The sequence below is a fragment of the Leucoraja erinacea genome, chromosome 9 (genome assembly GCF_028641065.1).
Source record: "Leucoraja erinacea ecotype New England chromosome 9, Leri_hhj_1, whole genome shotgun sequence".
NCBI classification, from domain to species: domain Eukaryota; kingdom Metazoa; phylum Chordata; class Chondrichthyes; order Rajiformes; family Rajidae; genus Leucoraja; species Leucoraja erinaceus.
The window spans coordinates 41481355-41504165 of NC_073385.1; the positions used below are offsets into that span (position 1 = coordinate 41481355).

The 22811-nt window shown below is 39.0% G+C and overlaps 1 protein-coding gene across 1 annotated transcript in view; it reads left to right on the plus strand.

The window, feature by feature from the left end:
- heatr5a (HEAT repeat containing 5a) overlaps positions 1-22811 on the plus strand; it is an 82085-nt gene that overhangs the window by 25753 nt on the left and 33521 nt on the right. Inside the window, 14 exon segments of the mRNA XM_055640652.1 lie at positions 761-1010; positions 2780-2935; positions 3750-4000; positions 7125-7236; positions 8437-8589; positions 10176-10275; positions 11174-11283; positions 12559-12722; positions 13611-13786; positions 14381-14477; positions 15947-16137; positions 17034-17193; positions 20016-20205; positions 22207-22376. Of these exon segments, the coding sequence (XP_055496627.1) occupies positions 761-1010; positions 2780-2935; positions 3750-4000; positions 7125-7236; positions 8437-8589; positions 10176-10275; positions 11174-11283; positions 12559-12722; positions 13611-13786; positions 14381-14477; positions 15947-16137; positions 17034-17193; positions 20016-20205; positions 22207-22376 (2280 nt within the window).

Sequence of the window (22811 nt, forward strand, 5' to 3'; positions counted from 1 at the left end):
TCCCAATCAGTTCATTTTAACCATGGGTGTTCAAGCCTTTATACCTCCAACCCACACCATGATATGACCATACGACATTAGGAGCAAAATAAGGCCATCCAGCCCATCGAGTCTTCTCCGCCATCCAATCATGGCTGATCTATTTTTCCCTCTCAACCCCATTCTCCTGCCTTTTCCCTGTAACCTTTGACGCCTTTACTAATCAAGAACCTATCTATCTGCTTTAGCATTTCCAAACCAAAGGCAACACAGCTTTAGCATTTCCAACCATATTTTAAAAGCACATTAAGGGCACCGACAGGTCAGTAAAACTACTCACAGTTTAGTAGACATGTGTTCAGTGTTATTCACAGCTCAGACCGAAAGACGTGACCCTCTCGCTCCCCCATCTTGCAGAGACTGACTGAGGCACTCAACACTTCCGGGTTTTATAGTCCATCCGGAAGGGGCGTGGCCTTCAGGAGAGAGTCTCTCAACATTTTTTAAACACTAATAACTCTTTTATTTTTAATCGATGGGAAAAATCCTCTTGTCCTGCGCAGCGGAGGGGGCCAAAAATCACAGCCGTAAGTGGCAGCGTTTTTTCTAAAATCAATATACAGAACAACAGGAAGTGGTCAAGATCAGACTTTTAGTAATATAGATATCGTGATGTTAAGATCTCACGCTGTAATTAAATGCTTCATGTAATGTTATTTTAAAATAGTTCATGTCAGTAAGTAATAAATCCTTAAAAGTTTCACAATTGTTTCTACTATAGGCTTATGTTACATTTGTTTCAACACTTGGTTGTCAGTGGTTGGAAATGAACTTTGCTTCTCTACTTGGACATATTTTGGAGCTAGTGTCCCATCCAAAAGCTACCCAGACTCAAATAGATGCGATTTGCTGTCGTCGCTGTGTTTCATTTATCCTTCGGGCCACAGTGGGATGTTTACTCGGAGAAAAAGCTCAGATTGCGGCAGCGAAGGAAATCTGTCAGGCTGTGGGAAAACAGAAGAGAGCTGTAGGTATGAAAGCATGCATTTTTTGCTTGTTCATTTAGAGTGACTTTGGCTGTTGCTACATGAGCTATGCACAATGCCCAAACCTCATAAATGTTATTTATCTATAAGGTCTATTTTTTTTAACAAGATTTACAACAGTTGTTGCTACACTAGTTATCAACGATGCCTCTAGACTTCATAAAGTCTGTGGCATCAGATTTACCAGACCAACTTCAACTGATGCATTAGCACCCCCAACAATTTTCAAGAGCGCAGAGCAAAATGAGAGGGGAAATTCAATGATTATCGTTGGTTCTGAACATCCACAAGGTGCAATGAAGCAGCAGCAGCAGCAGCAGCAGCAGCAGCAGCAGCAGCAGACATGGATGCATTTTGTAACAACATTCAAGCTAATCACTTGAGCTTCCTTGATTGCAGTACCATGCCCCACTTGGAACATTTTTCCCCTCTACCCTCGTGGCATCATGACTAAAGTTTGTGCCACTTACCAAGTACCTGTGACGGTCCCTGTCCAGGCCACCCCTACCCTTTTTTTTTGGCCGGGTTATACTCTTGTAACTCCCACATCTATGACCTCCGCCATCAACAAGTGCAACAGGTATGTGGGACCATCACCACCATACTGTCTTTCCTTTGCCACTAGTATTAAAAAGACCGCAAAGAGTTGTGACCACTGCCCAGTCCGTCACCTGCTCTGATCTCCCCATCATCGAATGGATCTATCGAAGTCGCTACCTCAAAAAGGCAGATAACATCATCAAAGACTCACACCATCCTGGCCACACACCGTTGCCATCGGGAAGAAGGTACAGGAGCCTAAAAACTAACGTCCAGGTTCAGGAACAGCTTCTTCCCTACAGCCAACATGACAACAAATAAGCTCTAATACAACATTATTATTATTATTATTATTGGACTATATTTGTTTATTTATTGAATATGTGTGCATGTGTATATCTACACACTGAACGTTTTTCTCCTGTTATGTACTATGTTTACATATTCTGTTGTGCTGCAGCAAATAAGAATTTCATTGTCCTATCTGAGTCATATGACAATAAAGCACTCTTGACTGTTGTATCTTGTCTCAGTATAATGCAGAAATGGTTTGGATCAGGTATTGAACTTTATAAACAGAATTCAACAGATGCATCTTTATTTTATGCCTCGTCTGAATTAATTTATCGTAAAATATTGCTTATGTACATGTATTTAAATATTCAAGTTTTTTGTAATGTGTGGAAAGTAACTGCAGATGCTGGTATGTACAGAAGATAGTCACAAAGTGCTGGAGTAATTCAAGTCGGGACCATTCTTGAGTCTGAAGAAGGGTCCCGACCCGAAAAGTCACCCATCCTTTTTCTCCAGAGATGCTGCCTGACTCACTGAGTTACTCCAGCACTTTATGTCTTTCCAGGTTCCTCTTCATTTCTTGTTGGTAAATTATTGTATTTTTTGAGTCGTGCTTTATTTTGTTGCTCAGTAAAGAGTTACAGGTTGGGGACAGGCAGCTAATTTAGATAGCATATTTAATGACATGTGCTCTTTCACAATACCTCTGAAGATTGAAAGATGGGACATTGACTTACATTTTGAATTAATTAATTCCATTCCAATTTCACAGAGGTTTAGGTTCCCTGGTTTGCCTGACTTCTTGGGTTTATTTAATTACCTAATGCTGAAATTTTGCCATTCTTCAATTCTGAATGCATTAGTTTCATTTTTGCTTGATGTATCTCTTGCAGCTGAATAATCTTAATTTTAATTGCCAGATGCTGCACTGAGTGACAGTAATATGGAGATTAAAATGGGTACGATGGACATATCTGCCAGCCAACATGTACTTGTCTGTGCCCTTCAAGAATTGGGCAGTCTAATTCAGGGTCTTGATTCTACTGCTGCCCCACTGCTTCTTGATTCCACCGCAGGTAATGTTTGATCTAAAACTCTGTGGCCGTTTTTGGGTTGTTAACAAATTGAAATAGTTCCATTAAAAAATTACAGACCTCAACCACTCAAGTGAAACAAGATTTATTATACAATTGTGTAATGATGCAACACTTATTATATGTGGGGACTAAACATCGGACATTCATGCTGTTGACAAAGCTTGATTTTCTCATAAAGGACAAGACGTGTACTTATGTGGGCTGAATGGCCTAATTCTGCTCCTATGACATGAGACCATGTATCATTGCTTAATAGAGGACATTTAAATATTGATAGAATGTGGTAAATATCTGTTATTAGGATGCATTTTCTTCAACCAGAATGCTTGGGGCATTCCACGGTGGTGTTCCCAGGATGATAGCAAAGGTGTAAAAAAACTGGAATTATCCAGGATGAATTGGAAGTTAGGAGAATATGTCGGAAGACCTGTACGTATAGAAGGAGGAGAACGCCTAGTGGCTAAGTTCTTGATGGATGACTGATTTTCCTCAAATGTGCCTGCTTTGCATTGCTACAATGCAATCATTCAATGTTTAAAAATCACTTAGAAGCCAACCTAGAGAATAATGGAATGCTTCAGTAGCGATCTGGTGTTGAAGAAAATATCATGTTTGTAAATGTCAATGCCAACTCGCATCCACCAAATGCAGGCAGGTGTGACTGCTGTAGATGGGGGCTGTTGGCCGACGTGGGCAAGTTGGGCCGAAAGGCCTGTTTCCACACTGTATGACTCTATGACTCTTCACTCACCTTTGTGCATTGTTGCTTAAATATTCTCTCCTCTTCTGTCAGGTCTATTGGACAAAGTTATGTCAATGCTGCTTCATCCAAGTCTTTCTGCAAGACTAGCTGCAGCTTGGTGTTTGCGTTGTTTTGCAGTGGCATTGCCATTCAAGATTTCTCCTTTGTTGGATCGTTGCATTGAACGTCTAAGTGCTCTCCGATCATCTCCAGAAGCAGTATCTGGCTACAGTTTTGCAATAGCAGCGCTGTTGGGAGCAGTGCAGCATAGCCCATTGGGTATTCCTCATGGGAAAGGAAAGGTGATGATTTTGCTAATATTCTTAGACGAAAAATTACAAATGTGTAGGAATATGTAAAATAATTCCAGTCAAGACTATTGAATAAAAATATATTGCCTTTTAAATCCAGGTTTGCATTTTAACCCTATTTCCTTATGTAATATAAAAACGGGAATAGCGAATTTTGGAAGTAGCCTGCTCGACAGGCAGCATCAATGGAGAGAGTTAATGTCTTGAGTTGAAAACCTTTCATCGAAAGTAGTATAACTTGGAGATAAAGCATGGTTTAAGTTGCAGCGAGCTGGGAGGTGCGACGAGAACAATATTGATGTTAATGATTATTGCTGAGACCAATGTTCACTGAGTGACAAAATGGCGATGTGGACACCTGAGAAAAAATGATGTTTACAGAAAGTTACTTGTTGGGTCTCCATTCAAGGAAGAATCAAGATGCCTTCTAACCATAATTGGTTACAAGAATGATCCTGGGGATAATTGAGAACATTTGATGGCTCTGCGCCTGTACTCGCCAGAGGGGGAATCTCATTGAAACCAACTGAATAATGAAAGGGGGGGGGGGGATTCTCATTGAAACCAACTGAATAATGAAAGGCTTAGATAGAGTGGATGTGGAGAGGATGTTTCTAATAGTGGGAGAGTTTAGGACCAGAGGCCACAGCCTTGAAATAAAAGGACATACCTCTAGAATGGAGATGAGGAAGAATTTCTTTAGCCAGAAGGTGGTGAATCTGTGGAATTCATTGCCACAGGTGGCATTGGAGGCCATGTCAAGTCAAGTCAATTTTATTCGTCACATACACATACGAGATGTGCAGTGAAATGAAAAGTGGCAATGCTCGCAGACTTTGTGCAAAAAGACAAACAACCAAACAAACTACAACAGAATCACATATTCTTTTACATATTAAATATTGTGGGTGGAAGGAAAAAGGATCAGTAAAGTTAGTCCCTGGTGAGATAGGAGTTTACAGTCCGAATGGCCTCTGGAAAGAAACTCCTTCTCAACCTCTCCGTTCTCACAGCATGGCAACGGAGGCGTTTGCCTGACCGTAGCAGCTGGAACAGTCCGTATTTTGAAGGTGGAGATTAATGGGTTCATGATTAGAAAGGGCTTCAAAGGTTACAGGGAGAAGAAGGCAGGTGAATGGGTTTGAGAGCGAAAAATATATCTGCCATGATAAGTTCATAAGTTAATAGGTGATAGGAGTAGAATTAAGCCATTTGGCCCATCAAGTCAGATCAGCCATTCAATCATGGCTGATCTATCTCTCCCTCCCAACTCCATTCTCCTACCTTCTCCACATTACCCCGACACCCGTACTAATCAAGAATCTATCTATTTCTGCCTTAAAAGTATCCATTGGCTTGGCCTCCACAGCCCTTTGTAGCAAAGAATTCCACAGATTCACCACCCTCTGAAATTGCTCCTCCTTCCGAAGTGAAAGTCTTTAAATTCTGAGGCTATGTCCTCTGGTCCTAGATTCTCCCACTAGTGGAAACATTCTCTCCACATTGACTCTCTCCAGGCCTTTCACTATTCAGTAGGTTTCTATGAGGTCCCCCCTCATCCTACTAAACTCCAGCAAGTAGAGACCCAGTGCTGTCAAATGCTCATCATATGCTAACCCACTCATTCCCGGGATTCTCGTAAACCTCCTCTGGACCCTTTCCAGAGCCAGCACATCCTTCCTCAGATATGGGGCCCAAAGTTGCTCACAATATTCCAAATGTGGCCTGACCAGCGCCTTATAGAGCCTCAGCATTACATCCCAGTTTTTGTATTCTAGTCCTTTTGAAATAAATGCTAAAATACATTTGGTGGTTTGATGACCCAATGGAGGAGCAGACTCGATGGTCTGAATGACCTAAATCTGCTCCTGTATAGAAACATAGAAAATAGGTGCAGCAGTAGGCCATTCGGCCCTTCGAGCCGCCATTCAATATGATCATGGCTGATCATCCAACTCAGTATCCTGTACCTGCCTTCTCTCCATATCCCCTGATCCCTTTAGCCACAAGGGCCACATCTAACTCCCTCTTAAATATAGCCAATGAACTGGCCTCAACTACCTTCTGTGGCAGAAAATTCCAGAGATTAACCACTCTCTGTGTGAAAAATGTTTTCCTCATCTGTCTTAAAAGATTTCCCCCTTATCCTTAAACTGTGACCCCTGGTTCTGGACTTCCCCAACATCGGGAACAATCTTCCTGCATCTAGCCTGTCCAACCCCTTAAGAATTGTGTAAGTTTCTATAAGATCCCCCCTCAATCTTCTAAATTCTAGCAAGTACAAGCCGAGTCTATCCAGTCTTTCTTCATATGAAAGTCCTGACATCCCAGGAATCCGTCTGGTGAACCTTCTCTGTACTCCCTCTATAGCACGAATGTCTTTCCTCAGATTAGGAGACCAATACTCCAGGTGTGGTCTCACCACTTCTTATGGCCTTATGGATAAGATAGATGTGCAAGTGTGACGGACAACCACACACTTATGGATAATTGTGGGTTGGAGGTATAAAGGCTTGGAACACCCACGGTTAAAATGAACCGATTTGGATTCAGAAACTTGTAAACTATTAATGTGGTTGAGGATGACTATCAATGATGTCATGGATGTAAATATTAAGAGGTTGGAGAAAATCATATGACCACGTGGTTTTCTTTGGGTGCTCTGGTTTCCTCCCACATTCTGAAGACGTGCAGATATGTAGGTTAATTGGCTTCTGTAATTTATCCCTAGTTGACTAGTGTGCGGGTGATGGTTGCTGGTCAGCTCCGACTCGGGCCAAAGCGTCTGTTTCCACGTTGTATTTCTAAAGTAGCACCACTTTGCTTTATGGGTATGTTGTCAAAGCTTGTGTTGGTGTGTAATGAATGGAGTTCTATTACCTCATCTTTCTGTAACATTGTTCATTAGGTGTAACCAGGTCAGGTTGGAAATGCTAGGTTCCATCTTTTGTTTCCTTTGTTCAAGAGGATGCTCTTGTCATTTACTTGAGCCCCTAAATGTGAAAGCCATTAATGAGCATTTGCCTTATATTATTGGTAGCGCTGCACTGTTTTTGCAAGTTGGGTTTACTCTTGCTTATGCATATTTATGTCCTGTTGTAAATTTGTGTTCAAGTTGATTATGAATCGAGCAGAGGAGATTTTACGATCAGCAGTCCAAAACAGTCGGCTCTCAGTTCAACGCACGCAGGCTGGTTGGCTTCTGATTTCTGCACTTATGACACTGGGTAAGGTTGTTCCCCACTTGAATAGTGATTGTAAAAATCCTTCTAATTTAGGACTGTTAAAGATATGGTGATTCTGGGGATATTGACAGTAAATTGGCTCCTTCAAAGGGGACTGGCAGATGGTTGGACTAAAGCTAGAGACGAACACGCCCACAACAAAAGGATAAGAGTTTTGGAAAGAACTGCAGATGCTAATTTAAATCGAAGGTAGACACCAAATGCTGGAGTAACTCAGCGTGTCAGGCAGCATCTCTGGATAGAAGGACTGTGTGACGTTTCAGGTCGAGACCTTTCTTAATAGAGTTGTGTAGCTAGATTCTAGCTTCTGTAGCTATTGTAGTTGTGTAGGATTGATAAGGTGTGAATTGTTTAGGAGTGTAGGTAGAGGGGAAGGGAAGGGGAGAGATAGATGTATGGTCAGCCAGGGATCAAGGGAGGGGTGAAGGGTGGTGGGGAGAAAGTGTGTGTGTGGGGGGGTGGGTTATTGGGGTTCCAGGGGAGAAAGACGAGAGTTTTGTGGAGGTTGCCTAAAGTTGGAGATTTCAGTGTTCATACCGTTAAAATAGAAAAGGGAATTGGATCAGCTCTTCTTTCTAAAATAATTTGCGGAATTAAAGAGAGTATGGGGCAATGGTTACAAGATAAATCTTCAAACTAGCTAACTATGCTATAACAATTAGTACTGTTTATTAGCTTGTGATTGCAGATATTTTGATTCAAAATATCCAGGTATGGGAGACTAAAATTGATATTTGAACAAACAACATTCTCAGACATCAATTTTAAAGGATAAGATTGTGAAGTAGTACTTTTCACCAAATTAAAAACTAATCTGCCAATAGTAAATTATATTACATAAGAAGATGGTAGCAATTTGAAACAAATGAAATATATACTGGTTTCACAATTCCAGTTGAGGGTGCCATTTGTAGGTAGTTTTTAAATAGTACTTTCATAGTTTATTGAAGGTGGAAATTTGTGGGTAGTTTATAAATGGTACTTTCCGGGATTATAAAACAAGTGTAACTTTGATTAATTTATTGCTTTTGATTAATTTATTGTTTTTGGCATGTTTAAAACCATGCAACAAATTTTATTATTTGCATTTTAGATTTTAATTTTGCCATGAATACTACTTAATAACCTTGTGCTTGTAAACGTCAAAGTAATAATGATTTTCAAATAATTTTGTAATTTCAGGTCCAGCAGTCATTCACCACCATCTGGCAAAAATTATTTTGCTTTGGAAAAGTGTATTTCCACAATCCCCAAAGGACTTGGAAACTGAGATAAATCGAGGGGACTGCTTCACATGGCAGGTGACGTTGGAAGAACGGGCAGGTGCTCTGTGTGGTAAGACAGTGAAAGTGGTTTCTCCCCTTCTGTCATAGATGGGACGTGTAATTGACTCTCCTGTGTGCTGTAGTTCTGCTCTCGCTCCCCCCTCACCCCAAATGCAAAAAGGACATAGTTCCCTTGGTCCTCACCTTTCTCCCCATCAGCCCTCCGCATCCAACACATCATCTTCTGCCGTTTCCGTCACCTTGAACATGATCCCTCCACTAGACACATCTTCCCATCTCAACTCCTTTCCGCCTTCTGCAGAGACAAAGATACATAGAAATTAGGTGCAGGAGTAGGCCATTCGGCCCTTCGAGCCTGCACCGCCATTCAATATGATCATGGCTGATCATCCAACTCAGTATCCTGTACCTGCCTTCTCTCCATACCCCCTGATCCCTTTAGCCACAAGGGCCACATCTAACTCCCTCTTAAATATAGCCAAATGAACTGGCCTCAACTACCTTCTGTGGCAGAGAATTCCACAGATTCACCACTGTGTGAAAAATGTTTTCCTAATCTCGGTCCTAAAAGATTTCCCCCTTATCCTTAAACTGTGACCCCTTGTTCTGGACTTCCCCAACATCGGGAACAATCTTCCTGCTCCCTCCACAATTCCTTGATTCACTCATCCTTTCTCAAATCACCCCCTCCCCAGCTACTTTCCCCTGCAACTGCAGGAGATCTAACTCCTGTGCCTCTACCTCCTCCCTCACATCCATACAGGGACCCCAGCAGTCCTTAAAGATGAGACAGAGGTTCACGTGCATCCCCGATAACTTCATCTACTGCATCTGATGTTCCTGATGTGTACATCGGCAAGACCAAACTTGGGCTTGGTGACTGTTTCGTTGAACATGAACTAAGGCCCAGTGCATCTCCCAGTTGCTAACCTTTTAAATTCCCATTCCCACACTAATCTTTCTGTCCTGGGCCACCACCATTCCTAGAGTGAGGCCACACGCTAACTGGAGTAACAGCACCTCATATTCCGCTTGTGTAGCTTACAACTCAACTGTATGAACATTGAATTCTCTAATTCTAGGTAACCTCTCAAAACAACCTTGACTTCCCCCCCCCCGCCCTTTCGCTCTCAAACCCTTCCCCTCTCTTCCTTCCCCTCCTCCCTTCCCTCCTCTGTGCCTCATCTGAACTCACACCTATTTCTCCCATCCAGTCATCCTTCCCCCTCCCATCTTTGGCCTCTTCTTAAATCTCAACCATTGATTATGCTGTCAAATATGTAAAGGTTTTTAATGAAAAATATAAGGACAATGCATTTGCGTGCTACTTTTTTTGAGGGGAAATAAAGTGGCATATTATAAGTAGAAACAAGAAACTATAGATGTTGGTTTACAAAAACAATGAGATCTAAAGTGCTACGGGTCAGGCAGCATCCCTAGAGAACGTGGATAGGTTTCGGGTTGAGACCCCTCAATTACTAAAGTTGGAATTGATCATACCTGTTCTATTGGATAATAAAAAATATTTGTTTATCTTTGTAGGTTTTCTATTTGCAATAAATGTATTAAAAATAGTTATTTCAAGGCTTTTAAATTGGCTTTATATTGATTTTTCTGTTCTCTTTTCCCTTCAAGCAATGAAAAGTTTTGTTTTACACTGTGGAGATCTGTTTTCTGATGATGTAATTGAGAGACTTCTCCCACCACTTAAGTCTGCTGTGGCTTTATCAACAGAGTAAGTTGTATTATCTGTTTAACTAACCATTGATCAAGGTATTTCCATTGCTTAAATATTAACTTGCAATGTTTTGGTTGTAAAATTAAGGTTGAGGTAACTGGTGAAATGATTCATCAAATGTGTTATTATAAATAATTAAGTGACAACACTTTAGACACACAGCGGGGGAACAGCCCCTTGGCCCACGACCAATGATCACCCTGTACACCAGAACTGTCCTACACACTAGGGACAATTTACAATTTGCCGAATCCAATTAACCTACAAACCTGTATGTCTGCGGAGTGTGGGAGGAAACCGGAGCACCTGGAGAAAACCTGTAGAATCAGGGAGAATGTACAAACTCTGTACAGACAGCAACCGTAGTCAGGATCAAAACCGGGTCTATGGCACTGTAAGACTGCAATTCTACCACTGTGCCTCCCCAATGTGGATATTTGCATTATCTGCAGTAAAGTTCCTTCCCACCACCTGGTTACCATATCTGCATATCTGATTAAATGCTTTTTGCATTGACAGAAGGGTTTACATTTTTCGGAAGAGGAAATCACTTATTCGTGGAATTCAAAATGTCATGATTCAGCAGAGTAATATAAAATACAGCTGCAACACATGATGTTAATGTGTCTAATTGGAAGATAATGTGTTGTTCCTTGAGCTTAATTAAGATTTAATTGAAACATGAGAGGTTAGAGTGGGAAGGAAACTGGAAACTAGTTCAGGATAAAATAGGGACACTGTAAAATCTTGACATAATCTGGATTTGATTTCTCAACCACAGTGGACAAAACATTGTGAACAACAACTAAAGCACAATAAATTGAAAGAAATACTAGTATATTGTTGGTTTCTCATGTCCAGAGGCAAAATGATTTATTTATTTTTTGCATTTTAGGCTGCCTTCACTTAACAAATCCTATGGAGCTCCATTGAAAACTGCATCAATTCTATATAAACAACGGTTGTATGAGATTTTGGCTTTGCTGCCACCCAAGACTTATGAAGGTAGGTGCAAAGAAATAAATGCTGTCTCAGTTGCTGTACATTCATGCTTTCAATGGGATTAAGTGACTCTTAAGTGGCATGCGCGGGAGAGGAGGAGATGCTTTCCCTCCCCACGATCCAGAGACCTAAACTGTTCATACAAGTAAAGCAGCAATACAATTGCTTCTGCTCTGCCCAGGTTAAAATATTCAGCGTTCACAATTTGATCTCCTCTACAATGATGAAACAAAATGCAGATTGGGTGACGACTTTGTGCATTGCCTGTGTTCAGTCTATAGGGGTGACCGTGACCTTCCTATAGCTTGTCATGTTTATTTATTTATTTTTTTATTCATTCTTTATTTCGAACAGAATAAAATAATAAAAAGCAAGTGTGAAACAGCATACAAAAAACAAAACAAGAATATTTATAAAGTGTCATAAACAATATCTATAAATAAATGAAATGGTATGTGTCCGAAAAGGAGCAGGAAGAAGCCAAAGCTTATTAATTCCCACCCCTTATTCAACATAATTATCTTATACAAATGTTGCAGCTATATGTACACCATATGTACACCAGCAGCTATACTTACACCAAATTATTTACATTTATACACTAATCAAATATTTACAAAGCCATACAAAAAAGAGAGAAAAAAATAAAAAAGAAAGGAAAAAACCCTCATATACTATACAGTATCTTAGTCATATATACAACCCATCACCCTATAATCACCCTTCCCAATACAATCAGTATAACAAATATCCCACTCACAATCACCTATCCTCATCCCTATATCCTTTTAAAAAAAAAAGTGTTTTTGTACATCTTTTTAAACTGAATTATGTTTGTGCTAAGTTTTATCTCCTGTTCCAGACCATTCCACAAATTCACACCACAGATTGCTATGCACATACTTTTAAGTTAATTGTACATCTCCATCAGAACTGACTATTTCTGCTCCAAGTGTCCTTCGGTGATATTGGTGAAGTTTCTGTCTTACCGTGATTCCAGCGTGATCTGCGGGCATGTCCCATAGTCATGTTATTTGAAATTATTAATCACGCTTTAGTTGCCAACATCTGTAGTCTCTCCTGCCTCAATTATTGGTAATTTGCAATCTACTTTTGTGCAAAAGATCATGATATCTTGATTTAATTATTTCAATGTGCAAAAGTTTGAAATATATGACATATTAATAGTGAAATTGTGAGTGTAGTTTATGTATCAAATTATGTTTGCAACTGCAAATGAACTGACTTAAAGATGTTTTTTTTTTTTAATACCTACAGGGTGTTTTAATTCTGTTCTGAAAGAACTAATTGCTGACCTGACTCTGGCTGATAATCAGTCAGTTCCCGCTACTTTCTTGCTTCCTTCGCTCTGTCACCAGGACGATGCTCTATTAATTGGAGCCTGGTTACAGGAAACTGATCATCGATTCATCGAGGAGCAGGTATTGTATAAACATGCAAACCTTCAAATATTTCAGTCAGGTTTTGAATTCTTTGATCATGAATATGCACAAACTATTTGGAAAGGTTACTTTAAATATTTTGGTTTTCTTGGAATTTATTTGGGTAAATTTTGTGTGGAAAAAGCCAAAGACATCTGAGATATTAGATGTTTAATAAAGCTTTGATATTCCTAAAACCAATAATCAGTTTCAATTAACTATGCAGCCTACATCATGCCATGTGAATATGCGATTTAGCCATGTGGCTGTCGTATTAATATCCCTATTTTCTGATGACAACAATACGTTATACAAGTCCATCACCAATTATTTTTATTTTCGACAACTGGGGGACTAGCACCTCCTTTAATTTGGATAAAATTACAAGAGCACACTTGAAGTCAATCCCATAATCCATGTTCATATTTGAATTGTTTCTATGAAATAGAATTAATAAGACAAGATTGGGACCCTGTAGGCATTTTAGCTTTTAAGCTAAAACCCACTCTGTGAGTCTTTGAGAAGAGCCTTGCCTTTGTAACACATATTTTCTCTATGCTGTTATATTTGACTAACATTTTACATGATGATTGAACAGATATTCTCAGTGTAATCAGTGGGGATTAAGTTGCTTTGTTCACATCAGAAATTAGTTGAATTAATGTAGAATGGAAATCCCTTTTTTTTAAATCCAAATTTGTGGTCCTAATGTGGAAAGGTTTGATGCACCATGGACCTACTTAAGCTGAATTTCAAGTTAACATTAATTTTGGATATTCAATCACGAGTAAAAACAACTCCAGCACTTTGTGACTCCTTCAGTTAAAGTTGTATTTAGTTGTCGTGCATTGTGGATTTGATTAAAATTATCCGTTATGTTTTTAACAGTTAAAGCTGGGTGGCATTTTGGGAGGTGGAAGCCTTGAACATGATCCGTTTAGCATCTATGAAAGATTAGCAGATGGGGAATTTGTTCCTGCTCCTCTTCCTCCAGTCTTGTCGGTGGTCAGAGCTGCAGGAGAACTTTTTGGGGTGATATTCCCTTATCTGGATGTTAATCACAGGTGATGATTTCCAGCATTTACATTTTGGCTTTACTTGTTGCAGGTGTAGGGTCGGGTATATTGTTTTTAATATTCACTAGTAAAATCATTGGCTTATATTGTTATTTCTTTAATTTAGCTGCTTCTGCATGTCAGTTTGCAAAAGAGTTCTCATTTAACTGGCCCTGTTGATATTGAATGGTAAATGCATAGTGATAAATGTTACAAACGCATACAGTATTTGGGGTTTTCAGAATTTTGTGTGTGAAAAGTGTAGAGTTGCAGTGATTAGAAAGGAAGTTTCGACCAACATTTTCTCATTTGTGCATTTCAGCTTAAATTTGTTTGTACATCATTTTGCATAACTATCTTAATAGTTAATGTGTTGTACTTAATTAGAATTTTTTGTTTGTCCATTCATTTTTAACAATCTTTTAAATGTTTCTTTGTAAAATATTTTATCTTTCTATAACAGTCAAGAATATAAATGAAATATTCATAGCACAAAATATAATTTTACAAGTAAGGATTTTTATTTGGGTTGTGCCTTTTCTACAATCTACAGGCAATATTCCAGAATTGAATAAAACTTTTAACCATTTCTCTTCCCTTAAGAGCACAGATTTTGGAGCAATTTACAGAATCCTTAAAGCATGCTAAAGGATCAAAGCAACAGATCAATGTTTTTGCTGCGTTCTGCTGCGGATTGAAGGTAAATGGACTGTTTTCATAATGTTCATTTCAGATAATGAATAGTTAGTTGTTAACAAATGTGGAATGATGAAAGTTTGTGTTGAATCAAATTCAAGGTGATGGAATAAAATCCCTTGTTTTACATGCAGAGAATATATATTACCACAGATATGTAACCGACCCAAAGTACTCTGTCTTTGGCAAGAATTGTTAAGATTAGTGTGTAATTAGGAATCATCATTAAACTGATAAATGTTAAGTGGTCTTCTAATCTGGATTGACCTAAAATGAGGCACTAAATCTACGTTACTGCAGGCAATGCTCAGTAGAGACGTGGTAAAAGTATTTCACTTTACATCTTTGTCATAATGAAACAAAACAATGTAGAATGCAAAAAATGCACAGTTGACATTGAGTTAGCGCACTGTTGTACGTTTGAGTTTTCAATATGAGGCATTTTTATTGACTGTTTCATTTAAATGAATTGGAACTACTTCGAGAAAGTAATTCTTAGTATTAAGTTTTATTTCTATTTCAAGCAATGATTCTCTCTCTCTCCAGGCAACAATTTACAGCTATTTGTCAGTTAAATACTCTATCAGACTGGGCTTTCTAAAAGATCCATACAACTGAAACATTTAAAAATTAATCTAAATCATTTTCTTTACGTTACTGTTCAAGGCAGCGTATAAATAATGCCAACTTCTTTTACAACACATTTCTTTCGTTGACTGATATTAGTTCTTTAATTATTTGTTTGTTTGGGCATCAACTGTACCTTTGTATCAGACCTTTGTGAATTTGGGTTATTCTCCAAAGACCAGCATGCCTCTAACCTGCCATTTCTGTGCATAATGAGTGATTGGCAATGAAAATACACCTGCTAAATCAGATGGATGTGCTAAATATCGTGCCTGTATTCACAAAGTTCTCTGGTGTTCAATTTGAGATTTATCCATTAACAATTATCAACAAAATTAAGTATAAGTGGCAATTGCTACATGTCAACTTGTGTGACCTTAGTGCACACAGGCGGCTGCTGGTCCTGCTTACAATATTGCATCGGTAACCACTCTTGATAACTTCATTGACTTTAAAGTGGTTTGGTTTCTGGGGCAATAGTGGTGCAGCGATAGAGTTAGTCTTGCAGTGCCAGAGATCCAGGTTTGATCCTGACCAAGGGCGCTTTCAGTATGGGTCTGTACGTTCTCCCTGTGACTGCGTGGGTTTTCCCCGGGCGTTTTGGTTTCCTCCCACACTCCAAGGATGTGCAGGTTAATTAGCTGCTTAAATTGTCTCTAGTGTGTTGGATAGAACTACTGTAGGGGTGATCACTGAGGCACATTAGTGTGAACTAATGCACATTAGGGTGAATTAATGCACATCCATTGGTTGTGAAACGTGTCAATTAAATGCTTTTGTTTCGGTCAATTTGAATGTTCATGATGAAGAGTTTATGTAAATATATTCTATGATTTTATTTTCCAGAGGTTAGCATGTATGAAAGGCAACTTGGGTCCAGAAGAGGTAAGAAGACCTGCTCTGACTCTTGTCATGCATTCCTTGGAAAGTGCTAATATACTTTTGAGATGTGCTGCAGCAGAGACCCTGGCCAGACTGGCACAGGTGGCAGCAGACAGTGCCTTCACTGCCAGACTGTCACAGATGAGCTTTGAAAAGTAAGTACATTGAAATAAATTTATCTTCCGTTTTAGTTTAATTTAGAGATACAGCATGGAAACCGGCCATTCGGCCCACCGATTCCACGCCCATCATTGATCGCCCGTTCACACTAGATATCTCAATACACACGAGGGGCAATTTACAGAGACCAATTAACCTACAAACCCTCGCGTCTCTGGGATGTGGGAGGAAACCGGAGCACTCGGAGAAAACCCATGTAGTCACAGAGTACGCCTGCAAACTCCACACAGTCAGCACTGGAGGCCAGGATCGAACTCTGGTCTCCTGCTCTACTGCTGCGCCACTGTGCTACATTATTACAGGATATTAGCCTCTGACCAACTATAGATGTGAAAACTTATAGTCCTGTGCTTCAAGGAATAAAATCCTAGCCTGCCCAACCTCTAGAGCCCTATAGCTCAGGCCCTCAAATCCTGGCAACATCCTCGTAAATCTTCTCTGCACTTTTCCAGCGTAACAATATTTTACTCCAAATGGTATTTCTATCAATTTTTTGTTTGGCCAGAATCTCAATTAAATGTTCCTTTCCAAGTCCCATCATAAGCAGCATCTCCATTTTGAAAGCCTGCAATTGTTCAATACAATTTTTTTCCTGTTGAACTTTAATCCCCATTTATGCATGCTAGATCAGTTTTTATAACCCATTGGAATTGGGATTTCTCTAACTAATGTCCTGAGTAATATCGTTTACTTTAATTTAACTTATTGTTATGTAGTTCAATTGCTGATCTGTTAATAACCAGCATTTGATGTCAGTTTTTTGTATATTTTTTTAGGTGGCTGTTACCTTACAGGTAACATCAAATGTCACTTTCGGTGGAGAATTTGTGAAAAGAAGTTTAGTTTGTATTACTTTTTATTTTAACCTCAGGTTGAAATCTGCAAGGGATGTGATTTCACGCACAGGACACTCGATGGCCCTAGGTTCTCTTTACAGATATTTAGGAGGAATTGGTTCATGCCAACATCTCAATGCCTGTGTCAATATCCTTCATACTTTGTCTCAAGATAGCACCTCCCCTGAAGTTCAGGTAGTATATTTTTTGGGATATGAAGTCAAACGTCATGAGCATTATATTGTTTAAATATCCTCCTTTTTATTCTAATGTTTGACTGGAGAAGCTTTAATGCTCAAGTCTTAGTATTGGTATTGGTTTATTGTCAAGTGTACCAAGATTTGTTTGCATGCTATCCAGTTAAATCATACTATACTTAAGTATAACAGGTGGTAGTGCAAAGAGAAAATTAGTACTGTGGAATAGTGTTACCAGGTTATGATGTTACTGTTAAAAAAATTTGATTGTCGTGATTTCTAATTTGTTACTTTGAACCAACTTGAAATTGAACAATATTTTTAACATTGTTGTCGAGATGGATTTCAACAGCACAAACTGTCTGAACAGATTTTTCCTTGCACAATTGCCAGATTCTAAATACTTAAAACTTTACTTTAGACTTTAGTGTTACAGCATGGAAACAGACTCAATGTCCCACCGAGTCTGCGCCAACCAGCAATCACCACATACACTAGCACTATCCTACATACAAGGGACAATTTACTGAATCGAATTAACCTACAAGCCTGTATATCTTTAGAGTCTGGGAGGAAACCGGAACACCCGGAGAAAACCCACACGGTCACAGGGAGATTGTACAAACTCTGTGCAGACAGCACCTGAGATCAGATCAAACCCGGGTCTATGGTGCCGTGAGTCTGCAACTCTACCGCTGTACCACTGTGCTGTCCAAATACTTTACCTTTATTTGCTGTTTTATTTATTGGTTCACCAAGATTAGATTAAACCAAGTTTAACTAAAACTGGCACACGAGAATAATTGCTTTACTGCTTGAAACAGAATTATATTTCACAGTGCAAAGTAATGAAGTCTTGAATGTCAAATCATTAATGTAAAAGTTTTCACGATTTAAGTGAAATGTGATTTCAATTCATGGTGCAGTTGGGTACCAGTCTAAATGGAGTAAACTCAGGTACGTTCCCCATCAACAAATGAAGGGAGAAAATACAGAGTGCTATAATGAAGCCTTTTAGTTTAGTTTATTATCACATGTACCGAGGTACATAGAAACATAGACATAGAAAATAGGTGCAGGAGTAGGCCATTCGGCCCTTTCGAGCCTGCACCGACCGCCATTCAATATGATTATGGCTGATCATCCAACTCAGTATCCTGTACCTGCCTTCTCTCCATACCCCCTGATCCCTTTAGCCACAAGGGCCACATCTAACTCCATCTTAAATATAGCCAATTAACTGGCCTCAACTACCTTCTGTGGCAGAGCGTTCCAGAGACTCACCACTCTCTGTGTGAAAAAAGTTTTTCTCATCTCGGTCCTAAAGGATTTCCCCTTTATCCTTAAACTGTGACCCCTTGTCCTGGACTTCCCCAACATCGGGAACAATCTTCCTGCATCTAGCCTGTCCAACCCCCTAAGAATTTTGTAAGTTTCTATAAGATCCCCCCTCAATCTTCTAAATTCTAGCGAGTACAAGCCGATTCTATCCAGTCTTTCTTCATATGAAAGTCCTGACATCCCAGGAATCGGTCTGGTGAACCTTCTCTGTACTCCCTCTATGGCAAGAATGTCTTTCCTCAGATGTGGAGACCAAAACTGTACACAATACTCCAGGTGTGGTCTCACCAATACCCTGTACAGTGAAAAGCTTTTGTTGTGTGCTCACCAGTCAGTGGAAAGACAATACAAGATTAAGATTGTTGTCAATGTATGAAACATACTGCAGTAATCACAGTGATTTTAATCATCATGTCGTTTGGATAAATCAAATTAGCAAAGGTACCCATGAGGATGAGTTGATAGTGTATCTGGGATGGTTTCTTGGAACAAAACATTGAAAAATCAACCAATGATTAAACTATTTTAGATCAGGTTTTGTGCGATTGACAGGTTTATCAATAATCACATCTTAAACAATCACCTCAGAAAGAGTGATCCTGACTTGGTAGAATTTCACATTTTGTTTGGTGAGAAAATGGGTCTGAAACCGGTGTCCTGAACTTAAATTAAGCCAGTTGCACTGGTATAGGTGCAGGAGTTGGCTAACATGGACTGGGGAAATAGATGGAAGGATAAGGTGGCCGATGAGCTGTGACAGACATTTAAGGAGATATTTCATTTCATAAATGTCAGCAGGCATGGATTTCAGCTAAAAAGGCTAAACGATGCATCATTCAGATCTAATTAAGGAAGAACTAATGTAGATATTGATTGGACTGTTATACAAAAAGGATAATGCAGAGGAAGGACACAAAGCTGGAGTAACTCAGCGGGTCAAATAGCATCTCTGGAGAAAAGGAATAGGTGACATTTCAGGCCCACCCTTCAATGCAGATAATGCAGATGCGCGGTCTAATGGCATTAAATTGTATTGAAAATAAATATTCCTAGGAAAGGTAAATAATATTGGCTTCCGCGTCTGATGCAAGAAGCTCCATCCATTCGTCACTTGTTAATTCCATGTAAATAGTTTAGTTTATTGCTGGCACATGTACTGAGTTACAGTGAAATGCTTTTGTTTGCATGCTATCTGGTCGAAGAAAGTGAATACAAAATGTATACATGAATACAATCATGCCATTCACAGTGCACGGATAAACGGTATAACATTTAGTGCAAGATAAAGTCTGATTAAAGATAGTTCAAAGGTCTCCAATAAGGTAGATGGGAGGTCAGGTTTTTTTTAAGCAAGTTTATTAGAAAAAACAATTTTATTTAATTCATTCATTTTATTAATGTATTTAGCTATGGGAATAAAAAGTATTATTCAAAGAAACAATGCTGAGAGTTGTAATTTTGTTTTGTCCTCTTTTGCAGACCTGGGCATTGCACTCTTTGTCATTGTTAATAGATTCCAGTGGTCAAATGTATAACACCCATGTGGAATCAAGTCTATCTCTTGTCTCACTGCTGCTTCTGAGTGTACCTCCAGCTCATTCAGAGGTTCATCAAAGTTTGGGCCGCTGTTTGAATGCACTTATTACCACACTGGGACCAGAATTACAAGGTAATGTGTTTCTAGAAAGTAAAAATTAACCCCAATCAGCTGGTTCAAAAAAAAATACTAGAAATATACTTACTGGTGGTGAAATATTATGATGTTTTGAGATTTTGTAATTTGAAATATTAATTTTGTATTTTTATTTCATGTTTTTTTGTGATTATTATTTCCTAAGAAGAATATATTTTCAATTGTCAGTTTAAGGAATTAGGAAATTACCATTTCTGCAATTTTAAACTATGAGGTTATAGTGTTGAGTGGAGATCAGGTTAGAAGTCTTCCTACATAAGGAGCTAAAGGTAAGTTGAACAAATATTTGTCATGGTGGATTTAGTTATTAGGGGATTAAGAGGTCCTGAGATGAGCACGATGTCTGGCCTACCTTGCTATTGTGTCTTTCATCAATGTTGACCTTGAGGCCTTCAACATAAAGTCCTGTGAATACAAAATATTAGTTGACTTTTAGTTTGAATATAAGTCTGGTCGACCAAAATTTATCATTGTGTACAACATTGCATCGTGTAGTAAATGCAAAGCTGTTCCAACCAAAGGGTTTGCTTATTAAACAATACAAATTTTGCTCGGTTGTTGGCTAATTGTCTTGCCCCTAAAAATGCATCATAATGTACATTCACACCATTGCTGTAATATATTGTGGCTTCTGATGCTGCTTATCAAACACAAAAGTTGAAAGAATCTGATACCAAGCCACAAGAAGAATCATCACACTTCATCAAAAACTTGGTCAAAAAGGTAGGTGTTAAGGTGCATCTCAAATGAGGAAATGGGTAGAGAGGGCATGAGGCTGAAGAAAAGAAGTCCTGAGGATAGGCCTAGGCAAATGAAAACATTGAGGTTACTGTTAGAGCTATTAAATTTGAAGATATGCCAGAGACCACAATTAGTAGGTTGCAGAGTTGTAGAAAAGGAAGAGATTGCAATGGCATGGTCAAAAAGAAAATTTTCATCAAATGTTACGATTTAAAATCTCAGGCGTTCTTTGAACAGGATTCAGTTTCAGATTCAGATTCAAACTTTATTGTCATTGTGCAGTGTACAGTACAGAGACAACGAAATACAGTTAGCATCTCCCTTGAAGAGCAACATAGAATATGAGCAATAAATAAATATATTTACAGTGCATACAGGAACCATTGTTGGTCAGCAAGACCAGACATACTTGTGAACAAGTTAACTAAGTGTTGGTAACTGAATTTAAGAAGAGCATAATTTTGTATTTGAGAGAAGATCGGAAGCTGATTAGGTAAGGAACCAGAATTAATAAAGACATGGATGAAGATTTTGGCATTGGATGATCTGGTGCAGGTGAAGAGTTGGAAGAAGCCATGGGAGGGGAAAAGTGTGGTCTTAGTCATGGCACAGAAAAGTGGTCAGAAATAGCACCAAGGTTGCAAGCAATCTAATTTAGTTTTGGACACTCGGAGCGAGGTATGGAATCAATGGTGAGAAAATAAACTTTCTGATGGATACCTGAAATAATCGCATTAGTCTGGACTGTAAGTACTGGAGTAACTCAGGACCCGAAACATCATCTATCCATGTTCTCCAGGAATACTGCTTGGCCTGCTGAGTTACTCCAGCCCTTCGTGTCTTTCTTTGTAAACCAGCATCTGTAGTTCCTTGGTTTTACACTTTGTCTGGACAGTATTTAATTGGAGAAAGTTGCTGCTTATCTGAACTGGTTTTTAGATAAGCAATTTCAAAACTGAAGTGGCACTAAAATCAAAAGAGATGATGTTGAGAGTCAATACTGTAAAATAAATATTGGCATTGTAAACTGAGTATTATCATATTTTTGTTCACTACATTAATTACTAAAAAAAAAACTGGAGGTAGGGAATGGAGAGATATGGGTTATATGTAGGTAGATAAGTGATGGTTTTGACATGTTCGGCACGGGCATTATGGGCTGTGCTTGTGCTCTACTGTTCTTTTTTTAATGTAAACGTAGTTTGAAATTAAAATGTTTGCCTATTTCATTCCTAGGCAACAGCAAAGCTGTCCCCTTGTTAAGAACCTGCTGCCTAGTTGGCTGTGCGGTGATGCAGGACAGCCCTGACTGTCTTGTACAGACACAAGCCATCTCCTGCCTCCAGCAGTTGCATATGTTTGCTCCACGTCACGTCAACCTTTCCAGCCTTGTCCCCAGTCTGTGTGTAAGTATGCCATGTTGATATTGTAGTTTAATTTAAATTTGGGTGGTTGCAAGCCACAGTATGTGAAAATATGCTAGCCATAAATCAAAACTCTATTGTACTCTTTCCTGCAATCATTTATATCAAAAGAGCTTGCTACAAAAATAATGCAGAACATTTACATTTCAGTTTCAATGTGGACTAACCAGATATGGGGTCCCTGATTAAAGTCTGCAGAATGCAAATAAACTATGGATAACTGTTGGTATTTATTCAAAGCATGATGTGATAGTATTTTGTAAACATTTTTAAGATCTATTTTGTGAATTTTACCATATGCACAAGGACACACCAACCACAAAATCCCATCTTCACCATGATGCTTCACAGCACCATGATAGATTCCAAACAGAACTGGGTATCCATTAAACAGGCTGGTCTACCAGCAACTGCGGA